Source organism: Miniopterus schreibersii (genome assembly GCF_964146895.1).
Source record: "Miniopterus schreibersii genome assembly, chromosome: 9".
Taxonomy (NCBI): Eukaryota; Metazoa; Chordata; class Mammalia; order Chiroptera; family Miniopteridae; genus Miniopterus; species Miniopterus schreibersii.
In genome coordinates, this window is record NC_138118.1 from 83,502,424 (window position 1) to 83,528,858 (window position 26,435).

At 55.7% G+C, this 26,435-nt stretch overlaps 1 protein-coding gene across 1 annotated transcript in view; it reads right to left on the reverse strand.

Moving 5' to 3' along the window:
- Positions 1-353: 353 nt before the first annotated feature.
- Positions 354-26,435, reverse strand: part of ABCA13 (ATP binding cassette subfamily A member 13) — a gene marked incomplete at both ends in the record, with an annotated part of 90,587 nt that continues 64,505 nt past the window's right edge. The window contains one exon of the mRNA XM_081146988.1: positions 354-608. Coding sequence (XP_081003114.1) covers positions 354-608 — 255 coding nt within the window. The remainder of the gene's footprint in view (positions 609-26,435) is intronic.

Below are 26,435 nucleotides of genomic sequence, written 5' to 3' on the forward strand. Positions count from 1 at the left end.
GGAGAGTAAAGTCTAAACCCAAGTCCAGCCACATTCAGCAGCTGCAAATACATACAACAGACAGAAGCCCTTCTTTCCTGGAGCTTACGCCCTAGGGGGGGAGAAAGATGACAAATGAATCACTCCGAGTGTGTGCTTTCAACATTACTGGATGTTTAAACTCAACATTTTGGGGGGGAAAAATACCATGTCTGTGTTTGAGAGGGTTGAAGTTCCACTGTGAATAAAATGCTATCAAACGGCATCGGGTGCCACGGGGAAGCCGTGAGTGAGAGAAACGGTCGGGCCGCGTGGCAGGCTTTGTTTTTGCCTGGATCGAAAGGCCTCCACCCCTCAGCAGCAGCAGCCGGCAGCTACCAACGCCGAGGCGCGGCCCAGCGCCCGCGAAAGGATCGCAGCTCCCGAAGGCTCGGGTGGCGGGCGGCGTGTTTAGCGATCGAGTGTTTCTTGAGCAAGGCGTGGGCGTTGTTCTCAGACGTGTGCCGTTGACAGATCACGTAGAGCGTGCCCGTGACCTCTGTGGGGGCCGGAAACCGAAGAACCTGCGGCCCATTCACTGCGGCGGCCGCCTCCTTGCGGGCCCGGGGCCCAGCCGCCGTCTGCACGGCCTGCCCGCGACCAAACGCCCCGCGTTGGCCTGTTCTCCCCGCTGCCCGCGACCTCCCTCCGTGTCCAGTTTGTTGAACTACAAGCAGCTCCGAAAAGCCCTCGGTCTAAGGCTGTCTTTCCCCCGTGGAGAGAAGAGGCTGGCTTTGGTTGGGTTTGGTTTAAACGCGTCTGCCGGGCTCCTGGTACCCGGCGGCTTCTCGGGTCAGACAGGAACCGGGCATCCTGGTCTGCGCCCGACGCGTTCCCGGTTCCCAGGCACATCAGTAGGAAGGCAGGCAGGGGACACAAGTCCCCGAGGCAGCCACCTCGTGTCCCTCCACGCGAGGGAACAGCGGCCCCTGGGACGAGACCAGAGCGGGAAGCGCCGGGCCGGGGGGGCTGGTGCCTTCTGTGGGCACAAATCCTGCAGCATGAGGGGGCCGGGGGCGGGGGCGCAGGCGGCCGGAAGCACCGGCCCCCTCGTTTGGAGGCTGGGACCTCGGGCGAGAGCTGGGAGGGCAGTTCAGTGGGGGGGGCGAGGGACCCGGGATGAAGGTCTGCATCGGTCACGTACACTGGATTTTCGGGGGGAAATGTAATCTGCGGGGATATTCCAGTTACATTGTGTTCCGACAAAGATGGGTCCCTGTTCTCTCGTGATCGTTTGTTTTCGCGGAGCCGCCGCTGTGAATCGCCGCGTCGCCCTGAGGTCGCTCGTTACCAACGTTCACGGTCAGAAATGAGAGCGTCTCCAGCACGCGCTCTCCCTGGCCAGTTGCCCTTGTGCTCAGCAGCATCGCCTGCGCGGCCCCGAGGCCTGAAGTCCACCCCCTGACCTCCGGCGGCTTCCTCTCTTCCTGAGCGTCTCTGGGGTGAGAGTGCGGGAAGAAGATAAACGCAGGCAGGTCAGCGCGGTGGTGACGGGGCAGAGGGAGTTTCCATTTCCAGTGACAGAGGAAACAGAGGAGGAAACAGAGAGGCTACGTGGGCTTCGTCTTACCTGCGGAGGAGGCGTCTGGGCACAGAAGCAGCTGCATCCAGCCATCTGCCCGTGGTCAGTGAGGCCTTGTCGGGGAGAGGCCGGCGGCCTGGAGGGGTCTTGGCCAGAGGGAGACCAGCTAGCGACGGAGAAGTCAGGCGGGCGAGATGTTCACGTCTGCGAAACTGTAATAACCTCACAACTCCTGGGATGAGACTGGTACCGACTGCAAATAAAACACTCGGCGGCCGGTGACGGGCAGGCAGGCTCCGCGGTGCGCACTGTCATCGGCTGGGGTTTTTACAGCAATTTTCAAAGAGAGCGACCAGGTTTCTAAAGAAAATAAAAGAGGGAAGCTATTTTCACAGTGGCTGCATTGCCTGTGAATTATATGACTGTCCCTTGTGTCTCCTCGATTCCAATCTAATCTGCCTCTGACTATAAAGAATGCAACCTTCTTATCTCGTGGGAAAGGCCGCAGGCTCCCCTCCCGCCCGTATTACAGAGAAAGACCGTAAAGACAGAGCAGAGCTCGGAGTGGACGGCGTAGGCCGGTCAGGCTGCGGGCACCTCTGCCGGGGGGGGGGACCCTGAGCACCGTGGGCCTCGGTGCCGCCGAATGAAGCATGACCGTGTGGGGAGCGATCGCCTTGGGCCCCAAGTCCCCAGTTTATGTAAGAATTTATCATCCGCGCCCGGCCGGGCGTGGCTCAGCGGTTGAACGTCGACCTGGGATCCAGGCGATCGGGGTTCGATTCCCGGTCAGGGCACATGCCCGGGTTGTGGGCTTGATCAATGCCTCTCTCATCATTGATGTTTCTGTCTTTCTCTCTCCCTCTCCTTTTCTCTCTCTGAAATCAATAAAGATATATTTAGAAAAAAATAATAATAATAATAATTTATCATCCGCTAACCAGTCATTCTCTTAACCGTCAGGCGTCCGTTGACCACCTGATATGCTCTAGGCTTTCACTGAAGATGGATGAAAATCTCACCCTGGCCAGTGTGGCTCAGTGGACAGAGCATCAACCCCCACACAAAAGGGCCTCGGGTTCGATTCCCAGTCAAGGGCACGAACCCGGGTGGCAGGTTCAATCCCTGTCCCCGGCCGAGGTGCTCGGTGCACACACAGGAGGCAGCCCATCCCTGGGTCTCCCTGGCATCAATGTCTCCCTCTCTCCCCCTCCCTCCATCCCTTCCTCTCTCTCTAAAAAATCAATGGGAAAAAATATCCTTGAGTGAAGAGTCACAAAACAAAAATAAAGAAAAATGGAAATATCTATATTTACATATATAGGTAATATTGACTGATTGACCTGTCTGCGGATGGACTGATTGGTCAGTAGAAAGCATGAGCTTCATTGCCAGGACCCTGGTAGAGCCCGGCATGCGAGAGGCTCCCGACCCTCGTGAAGCCTTGGCCCCTGGCTCGGCTCGGCCTCGCCGTGCATGGGCCCTGTGCAGGGGGAGAAGCAATTCATAGTTAACAAGCACAATTGTCCCATCGAGTGGTCTGGATCTGAACGACTCACCTCACGGTGCCGAACACGGGACATCCATCCTTAAAGGGCTGAATGCACACGCTGGGCTTGCACCATAAGGGCTCTCAACCCATGAGTGAGGGCTCCACCTTCACGACCCAAGCACCTCCTGGAGGCCTCGCCTCCGGACACTGTCACCGTGAGCGTTAGGGTGTCAACGTGTGAATTTGGGGAGGGGGGACACAAACAGTCAGGTCAGAGCAATAGCAACATTCACAAGGAAAACTGGAGACTAAAGGCCCCCCAAGTGAGGGGCTCGCCGAGCCTGTCAGGGTAGAATTGCTCAAAGAAGTCACAGGCAAGCAATGAAAACGACATTTATCCGACGGAATGCTGCTTCCACCCTATGTGGAAACACAAGATACACAACTTAATTAGAGCGTGATGACGACTGTGATATAAAACCCTATTCGGGGAGGATTGAGAGGAAATATAGTAAAATGCTGACTGATTTTATGGCTACAAGGGATTTGGGGAACGGTTCTCTCATGTTGTATTTTTAAGTTTCTACAATTAGTGCGTTCACATTTAGCATGAATGTATTTTTATAAAAGGGGTTCTTATCACTGTTCCAGACGCACGTCAGCGCCTGTTTGCTTTAGCAGTGGCGTTTCGGTTGCTGTGTTGAGGCAGCAGGAGGGACGGGCACTGAAAACGAGCTCCAGAGCATCGGGAGCTAAAACCCTGCGGGAAACGTCCCTGGTGGGGACACGGGGACGGGACGGAGGAGGCTTCTTACAGACCTTCACCGTGGTCTCTGCCTGGACCCACCAGGAGCAGGGCCGTTCGTATCTGCTCATGTGACGTCTGCATTTCCCCTCGAGGGCCAGTTATGGAAAACTCAGTCAATATCACAATGATTGTAATAGGTGGAATCTCTTTGATTTTATATGTTAGTTTAGGAAAATCTGGAGGGTTTTATTGCTTTTTGGTTGCAAACTGATTGGGTAAGCCTGTCATCCAAGAGTCTTTATGAACTTGCAGAATTCCCGGAACTTGATGAGATGCTGAGCTGAGAAATGTGAGCGGTGAGGCCTCACTGCCGCCTCAAGCACGTCACATGGAGAGTTGGATCTGGGTTCATTGCTAGTGGTGTACATGCAGCCAAAAATTCGAAAGTAGAGCTTTCTAATAACAAGATGAATAGTGTGTGTGTGTCACTGAGAATCGTGTTGATGTATCTTGGTCTGGGAAATAAATTTATCCACGGGCTTAGCATTCTCACAGAGACTGGCATCCGAAGTCAGTGCTGGGAGGAGTGCTGCTCTTGGAGTTGCTACCGGGGCAGTCGGGGGGTGATCAGCGCCCGTGGCTGTGCACACACTGGGCTGTGCGAGCCACCTCTAGGGGCTTGTGGGGTGGCAGGGCCCAGCCGCAGACACACAGGTGGTGGTGGTGCCCAGGGCATGCAGAAAGGACCGGAGCCAACTGTGGGAGCACTGGCGCCGTGGGGACTGTCTGTATGCACTGCGACTCCTGAGTGTCATCACAGGCACATGACCGCAGAGGCACGTGTCCGGGGTCAGGCCTGCAGATGTGTACAGCTGGAGATAAGAGGTGCCGGCGAGCTCAGAAGCACAGGCCAGCGTCGGGACACATGCATCTGCGTGGGCCTTGGTTCTAGGCGTGCACCTGAGGGGCTACGACATGAATAATTTCCCCTTCACAAGTCGTCAAATATTTCCCATTCCCACCACTGACTGAAGATGCTTTTTTATCAGTTATTAACTTTTATGTCGGCTCGGTTCTTTTTCTGGGCTTCGTATTCCAAGCTATTGATCTGTTTATCTCTTTGGGCAAAATGACCTCAGTTTCATAACAACTGTTATGATTTAAATGCATTTTATTATCACGGAAGTCAAGCCCTTTTATCACTTTTCCAGATCAAAGATTTCTTAACTATTCTTGTTTCTATATATATAATATAATACACAGATTAAAGATGCCCAGAAAGAGAAGAAAAAAGGGAAAAGTTGGAGAGCAAGAAATTGCTAGAATATTAAAGACGATGAAAAATTCTGCAGAGGCACCCTGTGAACTCCCAGACGCCGCTTCTGACCCATTTCCAACCACTGCTGAGCCGGCTGGATCAGCTCTGACTCTGAGGCTGTCAGGCACCACCTTCTGTTCCGATTGGCAGCTGAAGCTCAAAGCGGCCTTTCATCTCAGCCGCCTCACTGTGCATGCAGAGGAGGAGGTGCCCGACCGGTAGGCACCCAGGGGCAGGGACGTGCCTCCTGAAAGCCTCCAGCCCCCAGGCAGACCTCGCAATTACAGAACTGAGCCTGAGAGAGAAGACGGATTTTTTCCCCTCTAAATCTTACGCAGAGATCTAGGTAACGCTATGCAAATTGCTGGGGATAAAAGGCAACTTGAAAGCCGGAGGGTTGAGCAGGGCAGGGCCACAGAGACTGCTGATATCAGGGAAAGGCCTCTGAAGTTTTCTGAGGCCGTCAAAACCATCACTTTCTCTTTTAGTGCCTCCAAGCATCCAGCCACTGCCTACCAAATACTTTCCAAAAGAAGTGCTTTCAAATACCTATCACAGAAGCCCGTTTCTGTTTACAAGGCCACGAAGGGAAAATATTCATTTATTCGCACATCAAGTGTCTATAGCGTCCACACACAAGAATGACAGTTCCATGGAAGAACCGTGATGAAGGCGAGTAATGAAGCGTCGGTGAGGAACGGTGTCGGGCCCGGCGGGCTTGCCCACCTGAGCCAGGCAGGGGGACGTCGCTGCCAGTGCGGACGGACAAACTCAACAGGGCGCCAAGGGCAGGGCAAGGTGGGAGCCCGTAGGAGAGTGCCTCCGGCAGTTCGGTGGGTCCGAGGAAACCGAGCAGCTCTAAGAAGGGAAGCGGCGTATTCGGAGGAGCAGTTAGAAAATCTGACAGCTCTGCACCCAAATGGTCTGCAGGAGACACCAGAGACTAAACCGACCTAAGTCTGTTGGAATCCATAGCATGGAGTCCAAGATTCTCAGGCTCTCCTCAAACATGGGTTATTCCATTGTATGGATTTGAGAGAGAGAGAGGAAAGGGGAGGGGGGAGAGAGAAGCATTGATCGGCTGCCTCCCGCACACCCCCTGCGGGGATCGAGCCACAACCCGGACAGGTGCCCTGACTGGCATCATGCTGGTGACCTCTCGGCGTGTAGATGCCCTAACACTGAGCAACACCAGCCGGGGCCTAAGGCTCTTACGAGAACAGAGCCGGGCTTTGCCCTTGGACTTCTAATTCAGAACATCTATGGTGTGGCCCAAGGATCTCCACTTTGAAAATCGAATTCTCCCACCAATTCTGAAGTTCGGCCACAGGGGAGGCGCGGGCGTGGACCACCGTGTTGGTCGGGCTCACTGCTCGGTCACAGGCACCCTGTAGACGTCCCCCTTGGCTCAGTCCCCGACCTGCACCCGGTCTCCTGTGAGGCGTCTGGTCCCGCCTGGAGAGCCCAGTTCTTCACCCTCCGGGAACACTTTGCCTGCCAAAGGGCCACTCGCCCGTCTTGCCGTGACCCGCGGCGTTTGCGTTTATGTTCCGTGTGTAAACCAGCCCCCGTGTGCTTTGTTTACAAATTAAGAGGTGAGCTTGGGAACAGGACATCCAATTTTTGTCCTGAATACCTGCAATTATGTCCAATTTAGTGTGTTTATCTTATGACTGAACCACTTTTAAGCAAAAATCCAACCTTTCAGGAGAGCATTTTAGGGGTGAATGTTCCAGCCTCTCTCTGCCCCCCAGCCTGCAGCCCCCACCGGCTGCCCCGCACACGTGTCCCTTCCCCAGGGCCGGGCTTCGGACTCAGAGGGCACGAAAGCGGTGAGGCTGACCTGCTTGATTCCCCAAATCAAAGTTCCACGAAAAGCATTAGCCTTGGAGGCACGAGCTCTGGTTGTCCCGCCTCGGTCAAAAATGTCTCTTCTTCCGTGTTGGTGGCGGTCACCTCTCTCTGAAAGTCTCCACAGACTAGGAGTTTCTGCGATTCCATTACCAGCAAGATGAGACCTCAGCCCTTGTCTTCTCGACGGGAAGGTTTCAGTCAAGACACAACGTGTAGAAAAGCCAGCCAGGGTTTGCCGGTCTCGGGACAGCGAGCAAGGGTGGGCCCGGGAGAGGCCACGGGGGAGCCGGGCTGGGCTGCTCCGGCCGCTGGGAGGTCAGAGGAAAGGGGCCTTGGAGGCAGGTCCGGGGGTCAGCCACTGCCCATTGCTCCCTGGGTGCAACGCCTGTGGGGTCCCTTAGCGTTCAGGGGGGAGGGGATGGCCCTGGTTGCTCCCCTGCGGGGAAGCGCTCGCCGGGTCCTTCGTCCTGAGCGAATTCCTCTCTCCTGCGGCTGGGAATCTGAGGGGAGGTCTCGGGAGGGTGTCACTAGAATACCCACCTGCTTCCCAGGTGCCCTGTCAGGGCCGAGGTCTCCGCCGATCGGCCGGTCGGGGCAGGGGGTCGTTAGCCGAGTCGCTGGTCCTGAGGCAGCCAGGGCGCCGTGTGTCTGGTTTTGTTGCTTTTCTGGGCCTGGAGCTGAAATACAACGGAGGCCCGGGTGTTATCTCAGGGAGGAAAGCTCAGGGGCTGAGCGGCATCACCAGGGACGTGAGAGGCCGGGCCCGAGCTGCACGTCCCGTGGCGACAGCGTGGCCGCTCCCTGTCCTGTGGGGACGCAGGCGCTCCAGGGCCCCGCGCTCGCCGCCCGCAGCAGATGCGCACGGCTCGGGTTTGGTTGGATCAATCAACAGGCCGTTCTCGGAGCCCTCGAATCGATGAGACGAGTGTCTGCCGTGGAGGGAAGGTCAGGTTACGGCGACGACCTGCTGCTGCGCCAGGAACCGCCCGGGACTCTGCCCCTTAGAAGGACAAACGTGGGTTAGCTCGCGGTTTCTGCGGCGAAGAGCTCAGGAGTGTTAGCCGGGTGCCTGGGCCTCAGCTCTCTCACCCGGCTGCAGGCTCATCCGGCGGCTCTCACCGCACACACGGACACACGGACACACTATACACACGGGGACACACAGACACGCACACACTATACACACACAGACACACTATACACACGGGGACACACAGACACGCACACACTATACACACACTGACACACTATACACACGGGGACACACAGACACGCACACACTATACACACACAGACACACTATACACACGGGGACACACAGACACCCACACACTATACACACACAGACACACTATACACACGGGGACACAGACACGCACACACTATACACACACTGACACACTATACACACGGGGACACACAGACACCCACACACTATACACACACAGACACACTATACACACGGGGACACACAGACACGGACACACAGACACACTATACACACGGGGACACACAGACACGCACACACTATACACACACAGACACACAGATACACAGGTACACACGGACACACACAGAAACAACACACGCTCACAGACACAGACACACGGACACGCACCTCGAGCAGAGCCCCGCCGGACGAGCCCCGCCCGCTGCCCCTGGAGCGCGTCCCGCCCCCAGATGAAGAACTTCGTAGTTTGATATAAAAAGATGCTCAGGTGCCGGTTTAACGCGCGAGTGTTAATGTCCCGTGTGGGGCCTTCTCCCCGAGAACAGGCTGCCGGCCCCCGAGGCGCGGGGGCCTCGGGCGGGCTCAGGTCCCCGCGCTCAGCGTCTGCTCGGAGGGGGCGAGCCGAGCGCAGGACCCTTTTGCGGCGAGTCCTCCGTCTCCCTCGTCACAGGCGCGGCCCCACCGCCGGCTGCCGAATCTTAGCTCACCTTACGCTTTGCTTCGAGGCACGTGTCTCGGTCAAAACCACCGTGTTGTGCTCTCGGGACTGACGGCCTGCCGGGGAGGACCGCCCGCATCGTAAGTAAACGCTGTCCCGGCGACGCGGTCACAGGCAATTTCACCTCCAGTCGCGTCCCTGATTCGCAACACGACGCAGCGAGAGACCAAAATAAAACGAAACTGCTGAGAACCCGGCGTGGCCCCTGGTTGGAAAAATAACCGACTCCGGTCTGATGGTTTCATCCCAGGTCCCCAGTGTAACTTTGATTAAAATGTCGTGAGATGAAAAATCTTATTTTAATGGAAGCAACAGTGCTGTGGAAGGTTTTTGTGGGGTTTCTACTTCTTGCTATTTTTTTAAATATGTTTTTATTGATTTCAGAGAGAGGAAGGGAGAGAGAGAAACATCAGCGATGAGAGTCATTGATCGGCTGCCTCCTGCACGCCCCCCACTGGGGATCGAGCCCCCAACCCGGGCCTGTGCCCTGACCGGGAATCGAACCCCGATAACCTGGATCCTAGGTCGACGCTCGACCGCTGAGCCGTGCCGGCCGGGTGACTTCTTACCACACACAGCCCCACCCGGCTCCTAGGGTCTCGGGGCCAGACCCCGAATCCTGCGGCTTCCTGGTGTGTTTCCTCCCCGGCGTCTTCCACGCGGGCGCCTGGCGCGTCCCAGCACCTCCCCGACGGAGCCGCGTGGGCTCCTGCTAACCTGTCCCACGGCCTGTCACCTGGGGCCTCCCGGCACGTGACTGACGCACAGGATCGCTCATCAGAGATGGGGGAGACCCGCCCCTCCTGGCTCCTCTCCAGCCCCGGGGCTCCCAGAGCCCCCAATTCAGGTACCGAGACGAAGTGATCCCCCTCCCCTGGCTTCTTGCCATAAACCATCTTTACGGCTTTTTCTCGCAGCCAGTTTGTGGGTGCCCAGCTTCTCCTGCACCCCTCCTTCCCTCCCTGGTGCAGCGCCAGGTTTCCTTTTCATTTATTTTTTGATAGTTTTCTATCGTAACCTATTCCCTCCCCCACGGGCACAGCTCCATCCCTCTCTCGGGCTGCCCTGAATTTCAGCCCCGGGGGCATCACCGCACCCCTGGGGGCATCACCGGTCCCCACTCGGCACCAGGGGCTTATGTACGACTCACAGGCCGAAACTCGTTCAGTAAGAAAAACACGCACATGTCCCAGCCCCGCACAAAAGTCCCCAGTGGGTCCCGACACGGGGACCACGCTCCTGGTTTCACGTCGCAGCCTCACAGGACCCGTCTTACCCGCTCGGTGGTGCAGCCAAGGACGTGGGCTGTCGTCTGCACAGGTCAGCGTAGATTATCGAAACCTGCGAAAGACCGAACCTTCAGAGCCGACCTTCAGAACCCTTCCCCCGACGCCGTCTTCACCGGACGGCGTGAGGCCTGCGGGCGCGTGGAGCCTCCCATGGGCCACTAGGTTCAGGTGCAGGTCTCAGAATCCTAAACACCACAGATGGGTAACGAGCGGAAAGGCCTTTGACGGAGACAGTGCTGTTCGGTGGCGTTTGCAGCCAGGCCGCTTTCTTAAGCGACGGGATGGATTACGTCTGCGCTCACCTGCTCCAGTCGCCTGACCTGCAGGTTTGGAGCTGAAGACAGGACACGATACCCTAGAGAAACAACTCGCTGTTCTTCCTGAAACCCTGTGAGTGACGCATCCGTGATTTGAACCCATCCACCCAACTTGAAAGAAAACGTGACCCCAGACGTGACGGCCGTGAGCCCGAAGCCCCGAGACCCCGCAGGGAATAGTCACGCAAAATAAGCTCTGTCCCCGAGCGCAGCTGGGCCCCCGCAGGGATTTCCTGGGCACCCCCCGTGTGCCGGGCGCTTTCTCAGGCCACGGGAGGGCGTGGGGAGGCGAGCTCCAAACTCCTGGCGCCGTGGAGGTTGAATTCCACTGCGAGGAGGAGACGGCAGCCTGTGGACAAGCAAATAAAACGCCGCAGCTTTAGGGAGGAGGCAGGAAGGGCCCGAGACGGCGCCCGGCGGCCTGGAGAGGGACCCGAGTGTCCACCTCGTCTGGAAGGCCAGGGACGCGCCCTCTGCGACGGTGGCCCCGTCCGCACTGTTTGGGGTCACGGAGGCCAGGACTGAGGGTTTCTGGGAGCAGCCGGGCCGCGCGGCGTTTTCTAAGATGCTCTGTTGACTCGGAAGAAAAGTTAGAGATTGAAAGTTGGCCCCTTGGTGCAACCGGGCCGGGTGTTGAGTATCGGCGGCTTTCAGTGCCGTGAAACATTGGTAGGTTATTGGCGGGGGAACTGCTCGGATCTGGGGACGTTTGCCGAGGGTCAGGGCCGCGTTTGGGTGGGTTCTGTCGGGGGCTGCGGTCGGCCTGCGGAGGCCCCGCCGTCGCCTCCCAGGCGGCCGCCCATCCTCCCCGCCGGGCTGACCGTCCCGCTCACTCTCCGATGAACAAGCTCCCGGCCTCAGGCCCCCGGAGCCGCTCTGACGTTACCTCGGCCTTTGCGCGGACGCGGGGAAGGGTTCGGCCTCGGCCTCACAGAAGCACGAGGCGGCTGCGGGGTTCTGTGACCCGCTCGGCCGGGGCCGCAGGAAAGGTCAGGCGGTGAAACAAACCCGGGGGGCTGCGGGGTCTTGTCCAGGAGCTCGCGGGACGTCTCGTTGACCTTTGCGTGCGCGAGGCAGCGTGGTTTCCGACATTTCCCAGCCAGGCGGTAGCTGTTTTTTCAAGTACATTTATTTTTTTTAAGAAGAAAAAAAGAAACAAGCGTGTGGCCTCTGTGCACAGTGTGAGGTCAGGAAGCCTGGACCTCGGCCTGGCCGGCGCGGCTCGGTTGGCTGGAGCACCGTCAGGTCTCAGGTCCGAGTCCCGGTCGCGGCACATGCCCAGGCTTCGGGTCCCACCCTGGCCCTGTGATGGATGAGTCTGTCTCATCGATGTTTCTCTCTCTCCTTCCCTCCCACTCTCTAAAATTCAATGGAAAACTACCCTCGGGTGCGGATTAACAGATAAAATAAAATAAAATGTAAGAATTATTAACTTCTACCAAACACGTGTGTCTGAAATGATGCCTGTGGTTTTACTCTGCAATTACAAAGTAACTGTAATACCAGCCACACTTGTAATCAAAGGTGAGGAGGGTGGTTTCGCACGTTACTCGTGGCGGCTTTCACCGCGCCGACCGCGTTTCCGGGCGGGGACTGCGGTGGAAGAAGCCCAGACGGGGTCAGGTAGCAGCAGACGGAGGCCACTCGGCCACCCGGCCCGCGGGGTTGGAGAAAGCTGGGGGGGGGGGCTGACAAAACCATCACACATCCCGAAAAATGGGGAGTGAAACGTCCCCACGCTCCCCTGGGCGGAAATTCAAGAGCACAGATCACAGCCGGAGGCCGGACGGGAGCCGCAACCGCATTGACCAGACTACGGGAGGGAGGCCGGCTGTGGTCCGGGCCTCGTTCCCACCCAGGCCGGCTACTCGGCGCCGTCGGCGGAGCGGCCGGTCTTCTTAAGCAGCCGTGCAGTTAAAAGATGTTCTCCTATGTGACCGGGCGTCGTGACCCCGAGAGGTCAGGGTCAGGAGGAGACGGCCGCCGGCGCGGTTCACACTAATGACACCGTAATAAATACCCGAAGGAGCAGGGACTGCGCCCGGACCCAGCGGCATTCAAATCAGGTGGCACCGTTTGCAGTCATTACAATCGACTGTGGCGTCTGTAACTGGGGCCTGTAATTGAAATGTCTGTCTCTAAAAATCAATTTGGCGTAGATTTCAAGGGCTGAAAAAGGAGTCCCGCTCCCCAGAATCTGTGATAAGAGTGTTCGGGGGGGGGGGGCTATAAGAATAAAAGCAGCCCTTTCCTTTAGCATTGTTTGTAAATGGAAAGTTGGGAACAAGGCGATTCTCCAAAAATAGGATGCTTTGTAATGATGCAAAATGAATACTGGTTGTTGGCCTGATAAAATATGATGCAGCTTTAATGAGTTTAAGGCTTACGTGTTAGCGTGAGAAAGTAATTATATTCGTGCAAAGCAACCAAACAAGAACACAAAATGGAAACCGCGCCACAGTTACAAACGTAGGACACACTCCCATGCACGTAGAGAAGGACATGTGAGACCAAGCAGGCGGCTCCGTGGGCCACCTCAGAGCAGAGCCCCCAGAGCCACGGCGCGGCCCTGCCGCCTCCTCTTCTGAACAACAGGGTCCCCGACCAGGGCCGCTTGCTCCGTGCGGGCCCCAGAACGGAAGGGACAGGGTGGGCGGGAGACAGCTGCAGCCGACCCCCAGCTGTGTGGCTGACGTGACCGTGAAACCGGGAGGCAGCCCTGACACGTGTAGAACATGTAAGCAGAGTGTGGCGTGTGAAGCTTTGCAATGATCGTAAGAAGAGCTCAGGAAAACACTTGTAGAATATTGTGCAACAAAAGTGAAACACAAAATCAAGCAACCCAACACCCCTGCTGTGTAGAATGATTATATTTGGATATATATTGGGGGGGGACCCTAAAAACAGGAAGTACGGCACATTTTACTGTTTTTACAAATTATTTTTTAAATGAGCACAGAGATGCCCTAAAGATTACTGCATAAGCATGTGACACTCTTTAGTGATGCTGATTCTATTTATACACACGCACAGCATATTTACAGGGCTTTTTGAATATATTTTTGGAGCTTTAGTTTGGAATAAATTTGTGTTGTCTCAGCTATTCTGTTAAAAAGGGCACCTGGGCAGAGACTGTGCTGAAATTCGTCCAGAGGGGCTAGAAAAGCAGCAGCGAGCCAGGTGGAGCGGCAGCCAGTGCTGAGTCACCTGCACGTGGAGCATAGTTAGTGCTGAGTCACCTGCACGTGGAGCATAGTCAGTGCTGAGTCACCTGCACGTGGAGCACAGTTAGTGCTGAGTCACCTGCACGTGGAGCACAGCCAGTGCTGAGTCACCTGCACGTGGAGCACAGTTAGTGCTGAGTCACCTGCACGTGGAGCACAGTCAGTGCTGAGTCACCTGCACGTGGAGCACAGTCAGTGCTGAGTCACCTGCACGTGGAGCACAGTTAGTGCTGAGTCACCTGCACGTGGAGCACAGTTAGTGCTGAGTCACCTGCACGTGGAGCACAGTTAGTGCTGAGTCACCTGCACGTGGAGCACAGTCAGTGCTGAGTCACCTGCACGTGGAGCACAGTTAGTGCTGAGTCACCTGCACGTGGAGCACAGTTAGTGCTGAGTCAGCCCTGCTCTTGGAGCGGCAGTTAGTGCTGAGTCGTTCCCGCTCCCCACCCAGAACACTCCAGGTGGTGCTGAGTCGTCCCTGTGAGGGAGCCCTTCCCTGTTGCCCCTAAACCATTCTAACCTTCCCCGAACCCTGGATCAGGGAGCCGGGGCTTGGAGCACCAGCTCCCGCTCTCCTGGGTGGTGTCGTTCTTAGTAAAATATCCCGTCTTCTCTGTGACGCTCGTGCCTCGCATGAGGCTCTGCCGGCGCCGGGCAGATGAACCCTTTCTGTCCCGTGACGATCTTTTCTGTTGGCCTCTTACACGGGCGATTTGTAATCCAAGCTCGAGCAGTCAGCGAGGACGGAGTTCCCTAAACCAGCAAAGTCAGCCACGGACATAGCGGCTGCCGAGTCCTGCCCCAGAGCTGCCTCTGTGCCCGACCCTGGTCCCACGGTCCAGCCAAGTGGACACGAAGTTCACCATGGCGCCATCCTAGCCCCGACCAGACCACCCTCTGGGGCCAGTCCCGCACCCACCACCCATGTCTACAGAACTTTCTCCTCAGAGCAAAGGGACCTCGTAAAATGTAGGCCGGACCCCAGATTTTAAAGCTTGCTCAGCTTCCCATTGCTCTTTGCATGGAACCTGAGCTTCTGTGCCCAGGGGTACAGCCTCCCCGAGACTCGGCCTCCTGCGCCATCCCGTCCTCGTGGTGACGGGGCCACGTCCTGCTTTCTGCTCCTCTCGCGGGGCCCAGCCTGTGTTCCCGTCTCCCACGTGTCCCACGGCCAAGTCGCCGTGTCGTTCAGGCCGTAGTTCATCGGTCATCACCTCAGAGATGCGTTAATGTTTCCCACGAGCACAGAGAGACATATTCAGTACACACTTTATTTTTATTAAAGATGAGCATTTAAAAAAAATGTTTGTGGTTTATTTTAGAGAGAGAGGATGGGAGAGGGAGAGAGAGAAACATCCATGATGAGAGTCGTTGATCGGCTGCCTCCCGCACGCCCCCGGCTGGGGATCGAGACCGAGACCCGGGCATGAGCACCGACTGGGAATAAGTCGGTGCCCAATCACTGAACCACACGGGCCAGGCTCAATGCGCGCTTGTTAAAAGATTGAGGGAGTGCTCACGACCCCGCGTTCCTCCTGCCACTATTTGGCCCTGGTCTGGGTTCTCGCTCGGTAATGACCGTGGTAGGAAACAGTTAAATTCTTCCACCTCTGCCTGCAACACGCTGAGGCCACAGTTTTTCACGGGTGCCGGGCAGAGTTATGGCAGGGAGCCTGATGGCCGGGAGTTAGCGAGGTACCAAATGGGTACTTGAAATGTAGAAACCTATCCGTCAACGTGCGCTGGAGGCTCCTCTCGATTCCAGAAAATGAAAAGTTTATGAGCTTCCTGTCTTGGAATCTTTAAAGACCTAAGGGTGTCTTCTGAATTATGGTTTTAAAAGAGCAAAACCATTTTAACTCGCTGATTAAGTCAGGAACGTTGCAAACATAACCGCGTCACCCACACCCTCCGTATTGATTAAAACGTGAAGTCAGACCCTTATTTCAGAAACTCAAGCCGTGGACTGTCAGCGGCTGTGGCTGATGGTGTGGACTTTCCTTTGCCACCGGGCAGCATAAACAGTCCTGAGTCTTGGAGGGGAAATGACACCACAAAACAGGAGCCGTAAATCAAAAACGACTTAATATGAGGGAAAAAACTTAACAGCCGCTAAACAAATAGCAGGAAGGTTACGATTTTATAATGGAAATAGAAGTCAGATACTTCTTGCTTTCCCCAGTGAAGCAAGATCTGCTAAAGGACACCCAGTTTCCACCCTTGTTCCTGGAACAAGATCGTTCTGTCGATGACATTGATGTGCTCCGCTCGAGTCCCCGGCGCTTGTAAAAAATACCGCTAACATCTTCCCAGCACAGAACTGTGTGAAAATGAAAGGTAGCTTCAGGTTTTGGACATTTTCTTTCTTTGTGGGGCTAATTATAGATCTGAAATAAATCTCAAACCTCAGGCCCATAATGGACAGCAAAGTAAGCTGTGAGCACCAGAGAGGTTTCCAAAGACTGACCCTTAGTGACAGATCTGTATCTAGCACTTGGAAAAGCACCGCATCATCTAGGCTTAAAATTGTGCTTTTTTTACAATTTTTCAAATACACAATTTATGGTACATGGTTCAGAACAAGCAGATGCCCGGCCAGCGCGGCTCAGGGTGGAGCGTCCACCTGGGATCCAGGAGGTCGCGGTTCGATTTCCCATCGGGGCGCAGGCCCGGGTTGCAGGCTCCTCGATCCCCAGCAGGGGGCGAGCAGGAGGCGGCCGATCCCTGACTCTCATCATCGATGTTTCTCTCTCTCTCCCTCTCCCTCCCTCTCTCTCAAAAATCAATGGAAAAAATATCCTCAGGTGAAGATTAACCAAATAAAACTAGAGGAGTCGGAGAAGGAGAAGCCACAGGAGGACCTCGGGGGCTGGCTCGTGGGGCCCGAGGGCGGGGGAGGCGTTGGAGCAGCTGTAGGGGGTGCTCCGTCTTTGGGGGACACACACGGAGCAGTGTGGGAAGTGGGTGGCGACAGAGCACTCGCTTGTGGCGAATTTGAAGAGTCCTATGGGGACCTCGAGGAGAATCCTCACCGGGACGTTTTGAAGCTGAGCCTAAATACGCTGCCCCAGGCCACACGCTGAAGCCAAAGCTCCTAACCAGCCTCGGGACGTGCGGCCTGGACCACGGCTCAGCATCGGGCCTCAGGGTAGGGGGAGAGGCTGAAGCGAGCCCCGCGACGCCCTCCATCCCTCCCTCTGAATCGATGGCCTGCGGTCAGGGCGCCGATTCTCAGGAACTTGGGCGAAACTGGACAAGACTCTGACGTTTGCTGTGACCGCCCAGCCGTGTTCCTAACATGGCCCTCGGGAAAGTCAATGCGATAGCAAGACTTACGGGCTCTCGTTTTTGTCCAATTGCTCAACATTTCTGGCTCAGGAACTGGGAAACCAGGCAGGAGACTGTGCCCGAAAGGCCCGGGTGGCGGAGTCCTCGGCGGTGAGAACTCTCCGGGCGCCTTCATTTCATTCCAACCCCCCCCCCCCGCCCCGGCTTCCTAATCCTCGCGCTCCGTGTTTTCCCCGCTGGTCCACCCGCTGCCGCAGTTTCTTCCCTGACCTGAGAAAACAGCAGGCACTTCGGGGCCCGGAGTCCCCCCGAAAGCTCCCTCCCTCCCTGGCATCTGCTCGTTTCTCGTCAGCATGTCCCTGTCACTCCCGATCTCTGTTTTATCTTCCAAATTAAAACCACGCTCTTGAGGGAAAGCCGAGACTTATTGCAGACAATGAAATTTAGCCTCATATTACATTACATTAAATGCACATTAGCAGATTAACTTTTATTGAATGTGAACTTGGGAGAAATAACCTCCCCGAGCCCCAATTACCTCGTCAATCGGGGGGCGGGATGGTGGGGACTCGCGCGGATGCCGGGAGGATTGTGCGACGAGTCAGTGGCCGCCTGGCCCCCGGCGACAGAGGACAGACCGTGTCCTCTCCCTCCATCTCCTCTCGCTCCCGACAGAAGGGAAATCACTCGGGGCCGTGAGACGCAGCCTGGGCGGCACCGTCGGGGCATCAGAGCCTAGGAGGCAAAGCCAGAGGAGCAGCGGTCGGCTCCGGACCCCGGGCGCCGCGACCCAGGCGCTCGGCTCTCCGGGGACAGCACAGCCCCGCGCCCTCCATCCCCAGCTGCCTCTTCCAGTCACAGCGCCAGAGACGGCGCCCGAGCGGCTGGGTCCGTCCGTGTCTCCTGAGGGGAAAGGAAAGCGCCGAGTGCGCCGGGCGATCGCGGGGCCCGGGGGCTGCGCCTGTTTTCATGGTGTCCCTGCTCGGGAGAGTCGACCGGCCCAGGGCCGCGGCTCCGCTCCGACGGGGCCCCGCCCAAGCAGGGCCTTGGGGTGGAGAATTCTAAGTGTGTGCTCAGGGCTTTGGGCTCTGAATACGGGGTGACGCTTCTTTTTTTTTTTATTATTAAGCATTTTTATTGATTTCAGAGGGAGAGGGAGGGAGGGGCAGAAACATCCATGATGCGAGACATCCGCCCCCAGCCCGTCACAGGGACGCGCTCTCAGCGGCGGCGGAAGCTGCGCCCCAGCCGGGCCGGGCCTCCCGTGGCCCACGTTTCAATGGCCTGGGGTGGAGGCCGCACCCGCAGCCTCGGTGGCAGTCTCCCTACGCCCCTCAGAAAACAAACGTGGTGATCCGTGCGTTTGAAAGTCCTTAATACACAGGAGGCTTCGGGGCAGGGGGGCAGATAAACGGCAAACGCAGAGGAAGATTTTACAGGAAATGCACGAATAACAGATGCTGGGAAATTCAATAAATAGCTCCTTCCCCTTCTCATTTTAAGAGCCGGGTTATTTATTCTCCCCAAGACGTTCAGCAGCCGAGCGAACACGTGCGCGGACGCCTCCGTCTCGGCAGAAGTGCCATTCACGGGACACCTGCGGCCGCCCCGGGTCCGCCGAGCCCGCCGGCCGGGAGGAGCCGCCACGGCCACGGGCCCGCGGCTGCCTCTTTCAGCGTCCACCCCGCAGCTGCTGTGCCGGGCGGGTGCCCCCGTCGCTGCGCCTCCGTCATCCTCAGAGGGTGAGGAAGGGCCTCAGGAGCTGCCACAGGGGGCTCTGCGTGGCTTCAGACGTGGCTGGCAGCCGGCATTTGTAGGAAAGAATACAGTGAGCCCGGCTGGCGTGGCTCCGTGGCCGAGCGTCGACCCCTGAACCCGGAGGTCGCTGGTTCGATTCCCGGTCAGGGCGCGTGCCCGGCTGTGGGCTCATCCCCAGTCGGCGGGTGCAGGAGGCAGCCGACCAGTGACTCTCTCATCACTGATGTTTCTACCTCTCTCCCTCCCTCTCTGAAATCAATAAAAACATTTTTTTTTTAAAGAAAGTAAAGAAGACGGTGAGGAAGCGGGAGGGAAGGTAAATGGCACTGAATTCCAGCCGAGGCTGAGAAAATACGAGCTCCTAGCCGGGGCCTCTGCTGAGTGACTGGGATCGAGTCTCAGGGGGAGGGTGCTGGCCGCTCCTGGTCTCACTGAAGGGGAGGAGCCAGGGGACAGCCTGGGGACGGGGCTCGGGGTCCCCCGAGGAGGGCGCCCCTGCCTCGGGCTTCGCAGCCCTACACCGAGCTCTGCACGCGGGCAGCCTGGCCGGGGCGGTGCCCGGAGTCGCCTCCTTTGTTTTTTACTGTTGTCACCAGGCTGAAGGGCCCCGTCCGCCCCACTCTGCCCACGGCTCCGGTTCTCCCAGTCTCCCCGGCTCACCCTCTTTCCAGAATTATCACATCTGAAGGAAATTTGGAGAAGGACCCAGTTTAGTGGGAACTACAATGTATTCAGACATTTTCAGTTTGTTTGGGGACATTCGGGTAGCGTTAGGACAAAATGACAAATACACTGAAGCAAGAGGTGCCCCTCCCGGTGGCCCTGAGTGTAGGCGGCAGTGACGCCCGGAGCTAAAACGAGGGGGTGGCCCAGGGAGAAGAGAAAACCGTGTGAAGACAGACCCGGAAAGTTCTGACCCTCGCCTGCGGCGCCCGCGGGCTAACGTGGCCTAAGGGCGGACAGGAGAGTCTCCTGCAGCTCAGTGTTGTAGGGATCAGGAGTTTTCTGTCCGTCTCTTTCTATTATTTCATGTGTAAAATCACCTCTCCCGCCAGGACCTTTGATCTCTCCTTCTGTTTACTTTAGAGTCTCAGCTGTCGGGTCAGAAACAAAGTGCTCTGAGCAGCTCTGGGGAATTCACGCTGAAGGCGGGGAATCGGTTGATGGGAAGATTGAGTCTCACGTGCATTGGAAAGGGGGGCAAGGACCCTGTGAGTGGAAAAAACACTGGTTGCCTGCCTGGGACCAGATATTTCCTGAACTGAACGAAACTTCTCCTGTTTCTGTATAAATACACCAGAGGAGTTACTACATAAAGATGGATATTAAAAGAAGAAAACCTGTATTCTTGGTGTCATCGCCTTATTGGAAATAAAGAGTGAGAATAACACAGTGTTTCGATGGTACATTTCACGTTCTGGTTTGCTTCCTCGCTGGCTCTTTTCATTAAAATGCAATCGACACATTGATTTATATCCTAAATTAATCTATGAATAAATTTTCTCGCATGAATCCATGAAGGAGCTCAGACAAGAAGTGCGCCCAATATCAACGATCGTAGAGACAAAGTAACAAAGGTGGGAAATTAAGTTTCATTCAGGGGAAAGATTAATCACAAAGTGAACACCCTAAGATCCCTACACGTTTGCTACATTTGTAACAGGTCTGGGCTTCCCGGCGTGGGGGGGGGTCTCATGTGATACCCACAAAGTATCAGAGCCAAGAGCATAGGTTTCATTGTTACCAAAACCTGTGGACAAAAAGGGGCCACGTGCTCACCTGACGCGCTCAGGGGAGGCCTGCCGGGCGGCCTTGCAAACTCAGAGACCTGAAGAGACCACACAGAATGGTCTGAAAGTAAAACTTTTTACCTAAAAGCAGTTTATGGAGAGTCGTCATGACCTAGGCCAGCATCTTCCCTGACAAAGGTCCATCTTCACCTTCACTGAGCCTGTCTGTTGTCTTTTTGCATCTACGATAACATATCACTGGAGTGTCAAAGTAATTTCCTTTTTCCGGACCCCTCAGGGCACAAACCACACATCCCCCCCCCCCCTTGTTACCGAGTTAACTGTTGACTGTTAACTATCCTGCACCCACCTGAGTGTGAGTCCATCACTTTCCTTTCTCTCCAGTCCCAGAGGTTTCCCCGCTTTGCTTTCTCCCGCCTCCCTCACCTGTCGCCCATGGACTTCATTTCACCCACTTACGGCTCCTCTTTTGATTGTAAAGCCTAAAACAAGGTGCGAAACTTCCCCTCTCCGGAGCACTATCTCAGTCCATTGAGATTCTGCTTCCAGGCAACAGTTGACAGTTTGGCTCAAATAAACTCGCAGAAATTCTTCACAGGTCTGAACGTTTCTTTCGTTGACAGACCCATTACAACATTCGCAGCACACGTAGTCCCAGCGTCTTTGTTGTAGTTTATCCCGTTGCCCCTTCAGCCTCCAGGGCTGCTCTTCTAGTCCACGAAAGACAAGCCTCCCTCTCGCCACCGAGGGTGACAGGACCCACCCGCCGCTCAAGCTCTTATCACGTGTGAGGAGCACCTGGGGCAGAACCCCCTCTCCCCGGGTCCCCGCCTTCTCCCACCAGTTCCCCACTCAACATCTCAATTACCATGGCTTTAAATTACAAGCAATAAAAAGTCCTGGTGGAAAGAGAGATCACCCCTGTAAGGTGTATTTTTATAGCAACTGCTAGGGAAAGGCAAAGCGGCTGTTTTTTAAGGCGAAGCCTCACCCTCTATCACGTCTACCTGGCAGATTTGCTCCTGGGTCCTGGGCATCAATACTGCTTGATGGCGATGCCGCCGTGGCCACCGCCAGCATTGCCACATGGATTCTGCAGAAGCTACAATAACTTAACAAGGGGAAAATGAATTGCTTGAGAGAGGCAGCTCTTTGGATGGATGACTGGGGTGACAAAGCAATATAATAGGTATTTACAGGTGGGTAAAGATCCCTGTACTGCTTCTATCAAATAATTACTTGGGTAGGGCCATAGAGCATGCTTCCCTTGAAGAGGCCTGAATTTCTTTAAAAATAACCAAAGAAAAATTATGAAACGACCTCCAAGCACATGACGAATTAACATCCACTTTTATAAATCACTTTTTGTACAATCTCAAATTCCTCTCATTAATGTTCCCTCATTTGTCTTCCTTTCAAAAAAGTCTGTTAATATCGAAATCAAATTGCTCTTCTCACAAATCTTATGAGTGAAATTATTAGTAATTGTCCTATGGCCCTGGCGGGTGTGGCTCAGTTGGTTGGGCGTTGTCCCATGCACCAGGAGGTTGCTGGTTCGATTCCTGGTCAGGGCACATGCCTGGGTTTCTGGCTCCATCTCCAGTAAAGGGCATGCAGGATGGATGGATGGATGGATGGATGGATGGATGGATGTGTGTGTGGATAGGTGGATGGATGGATGGGTGGATGGATGGATGGGTGGGTGGGTGGGTGGGTGGATGGATGGATGGATGGATGGATGGATGGATGGATGGGTGGGTGGATGGATGGGTGGGTGGGTGGATGGATGGGTGGGTGGATGGGTGGGTGGATGGATGGATGGGTGGGTGGATGGGTGTGTGGATGGGTGGGTGGATGGATGGGTGGGTGGATGGATGGGTGGGTGGATGGATGGATGGGTGGATGGATGGGTGGGTGGATGGGTGGGTGGGTGGATGGATGGGTGGATGGATGGGTGTGTGGATGGGTGGGTGGATGGATGGGTGGGTGGGTGGATGGATGGGTGGGTGGATGGATGGGTGGGTGGGTGTGTGTGGATGGGTGGGTGGGTGTGTGGATGGGTGGGGGGTGGGTGTGTGGATGGATGGATGGGTGTGTGTGTGGATGGATGGATGGATGGATGGATGGATGGATGGATGGATGGGTGTGTGTGTGGATGGGTGGGTGGGTGTGTGGATGGGTGGGGGGTGGGTGTGTGGATGGATGGATGGGTGTGTGTGTGGGTGGGTGGGGGGTGGGTGTGTGGATGGATGGATGGCTGTGTGTGTGGATGGGTGGGTGGGTGGGTGGATGGGTGGGTGGGTGGATGGGTGGGTAGGTGGGTGGATGAATCTCTGGATGTGGCTCCTGTTGCTAGGATGTCCTTTCTCTGTGCTCTGCTAGCAATTCCCACTTACCTCTCTGACGGGCTATCTCTTTATTTCCAAGCCTCGGGAACTCTTTCTTCCTCAGTTCACGAGATGCTGCAGGGTTGTTAGCCGATTTCTTAAAATTGGTTAAGGTTCAGAAAAAGGAAAAAGAAGAGAGAGCTGGTGTTGGCACCGCACAGACTGGGGGTTTCTTAAAGGCAGCCGGGCACATAATTGAAAACTAATTGAATGTTCTAATCCATATGCATGAAAAACAATTTGCATTTCTTCATTATTTAAATGCAGAATAACGATGGGATGTGGTGAGAGTCTCCTTGGGGACGTTCCTCTGAGAATATTCACCAAAAATACAGCTTAACTCTTGAGATCTTGGACCTGTTTTTTGGAAATACCTCTAAGTGCTGCACACAACCTGTGTTCCAACATTGATTTCAGGTTAATAAACCTTGGGTTAGAGCTAGTCATAGCCACGTGGTGCCTTAGGACAGAGCTCCTATCCCGTAGACAGAGAAAAGTAGCTCGCGTTCAAAATAACCGGCATCGGAGCCTCTGTGACTGTGAGCAGTTCCAGAGCCAATATTGTCTCAGGAAACAGGAGGAATTTGATTTAACGTGAGGAAATGAATGGAGTGCGGGACATCCCCCTGCCCACCTCCCCAGCGTTAGTCTTTAATCCGGTCGAATGCTGTGCTGGACATTTTGACGCAAAGTTTGCTACTTAATTTAGACGTGATTCAAACAGCCGTGTGCTCTCTCCGGACGGTCCTGTGTGTTCTGTCTCTAAAGAGCCCAACGCGACCGCGAAGTGAGACCCATCACTCCGCAAGGGTTTGAAAGCCCCGTGTTCTTACTGCCTGGCTTTATTGTCCCCAATAAAACTGATATTTACAGAGTGGCTCGTTTCTGATAATATGGAGTCACCAGGAGCCAGGTCTGCCCTCCCGTCTTAAACAACTAAAACGAATGGGAAACAATGCCGGAAGCAGGGCCTTCAGATGTTGGCCATTGGATTAGACACAGTCTTCGTGCCCATCACCAAGGGGGAGCCGAGGGGGAGACGGGAGGTCACCCCAGTGGTCCCACCGTTCCCAGGAGAAAGAGGCACGATTTACAAATAGGCCCTTCTGATTCCAGACCCATCTTCCTCCCACGGCCCTAAATCGTTCAGCGTCTCCTTCAGCAGGACCGGGGGGAAAGCTTTCCAAACAGAGGAACCACGGAGAAAATTCTCAGATGTGAAGGGGCAAAGTCCCTCATAGAACGAACCTGGGCGCACGCGGGGAGCGAGCGTGAGAAGAGGCATCCGGGGGGCGGGCCGGCCCCGAGGTCAGCGCGCCCGGGAGGCCGCTCACTGCAGCCTTGGACGCTGTGCTCCACGGACACTGTGGCGTTGTCCGCGCAGCGGGAGGCTGCTTAGATGATTTGAAAGCGTCTCGAATAGACCCGGCCACTGACAAAACCCTCCGGGGCCTTTATTCCCTGGACCCCATAAATACAGGCGGTCACTCAGTGCATCGTCACCTTTTGCAAATGGTTAGCGTCCAGCTGCACAGTCAGTGCAAATGCGGGTGAGATTTTCCCGAGATCCCGCGTGGGCAGAACACGCCCCGTGTGACACAGGGCGAGGGGGTGGGTGGGAGCCGTGTCTCATCAGCTCCTGACACCCACTAAGGATCACCCGGAGCCAGGCCCCGGTTCTGTGTGAATGAAGCCAGGAGGCTAACACACAACCACAGCTCGGCAACAGATGAAATGCGGCCACACGAGCCTCACCCACGGGACATAAATGTCCTGGGGATGGTCAGAACCTCAGCCTCTATGCTAAAAAAAAGGGGGGGGAGAGCATCTGTAATATGTTCAACAATAAAAACAAATTTTTTTAAAAAGACATAAAAACAATAGAGGGAACCCCACTGTAATCGCTGGGCCCAGAGACCTCCCCTGGCCTCCCGGCCAGACTGTGTGCGTCTCAGGGACAGAGCTCGCGGCTTTTCCTCTCCCCCGCGTTCACGGTGCCGCCATCTCCTAACGCACCCCCAACGGGGTCGGAGGTGCTGATGGGAGGAACGGGTGCGGGGCAGGGGCCGCGCCCCGGTGACTGAAAGGACATTGAACGAGCCCGCGTGGGACACGCAGGCCACCGCTGAGCTCAGCAGTGCGGCCCCTGGAAAGCCAGAGGCGGACCCATGGTCCAACCCGTTTGAACACTTTAAAAGCCTGCGTCCCGCAGATGGGCAGGAAAATGTGGGAGTGACGTATTTGTGTCACATTTATAAACAGTACTTCGCGGGCGTGGGGGGCGGGGGCGCGTTTTGTGAGATGTTCGCAGTGACCACGGGGAGCGATTTTCCGGCCCAGTGTCCACAAACCCGAGCTGACTAGGTCCCTAAGCCCCCAGTTCTTTACGATCATAAAACGATAATTCTTATTTGCTTTTTACAGCCTGGAGTTTGCCCGACAGCTTCAGTACGTTATCTGTTTAAATATCCAGATGAAGATAAACTTTGTGCTGGAAGCTGCGTCGCTGGGACCTGGGGAACCACTGTTACCTCCGCCGGGCACGGCGCTGCACAGAAGGCTCTCGAAGACGGGGTTTGTTTAAAAGCCTCGGCAGGGTGACCTTAAACCCAAAGGTCTCGAGACAAATGTTTAACTCGAGAGTCATAAAATACCTGCATAATTTATCAACGCGGTGACATTTCTGACATTAACGCGGGAGCTGACCTTTCGAGGCCGGTCCTCGGGGATGCGGCATTTTCGCCGGCGGGTTCCCCTTCCTTCCTGTTGATTGTTCAAATGCGCGCCTGAAAGCGAACCTCACGATGCGGCAGCTGGGAGACCAGGAGAGGACGCCGCCGAGCAGGACGCCGCCGAGGAAAAGGGCCGAACGCTAAGCGTTTCCCGCCGAGAGAGTAACCCTAGACAGTAACTTCTTTAAGGAAGCGCGATTCGCGGGAATCAACCCGAGCGATGAAAACCATCCCGACTGCGTGCAGGGCGACCTCCCGGGGACACAGATTTAAGGGGATCTTTCCTCCTTAAAGAATCGCCCCGAGATAGTGTTTCCTTTGATCGCCGATACTGTGGCTCAGCACTTAATTGCTAACGTTAAGTGTTAAGGCGGAGTCGGAGCCGAGGTTTTGGAGGCCGCTGCTCGGAGTGGAGACGGGCCTGGGCGCAGAAGTGTCGGACCCGCGACGATTCTGCGGCCGACGCCTGACCTGATGGATTTACTAAAACGCCGGGTGCGCAGCATCTTTGAGAGCCGGGGGTCGGCGCGAGCATCTGGGGCTGTGCTTGGAAGACAGTGATGCTGGGATCTTTCGAAAGAACGTTAAAATGTTTGTAATTAATATTTACAGACTGTAGATTGTGCTGAGTGTGTTTGGACAACTGGAATGTGGGTCAGGATCACTGGGGGGCTTGTCTGGGATTCAGGTCCCAGGGCTCCCGCCCTGAGTTTCGGACCCGGGGGGCCGGGCGCCGGCTTCCTACCAACCTCCCCGGAGCTGCTGGACGCAGCTGAGAGCTGCTGATT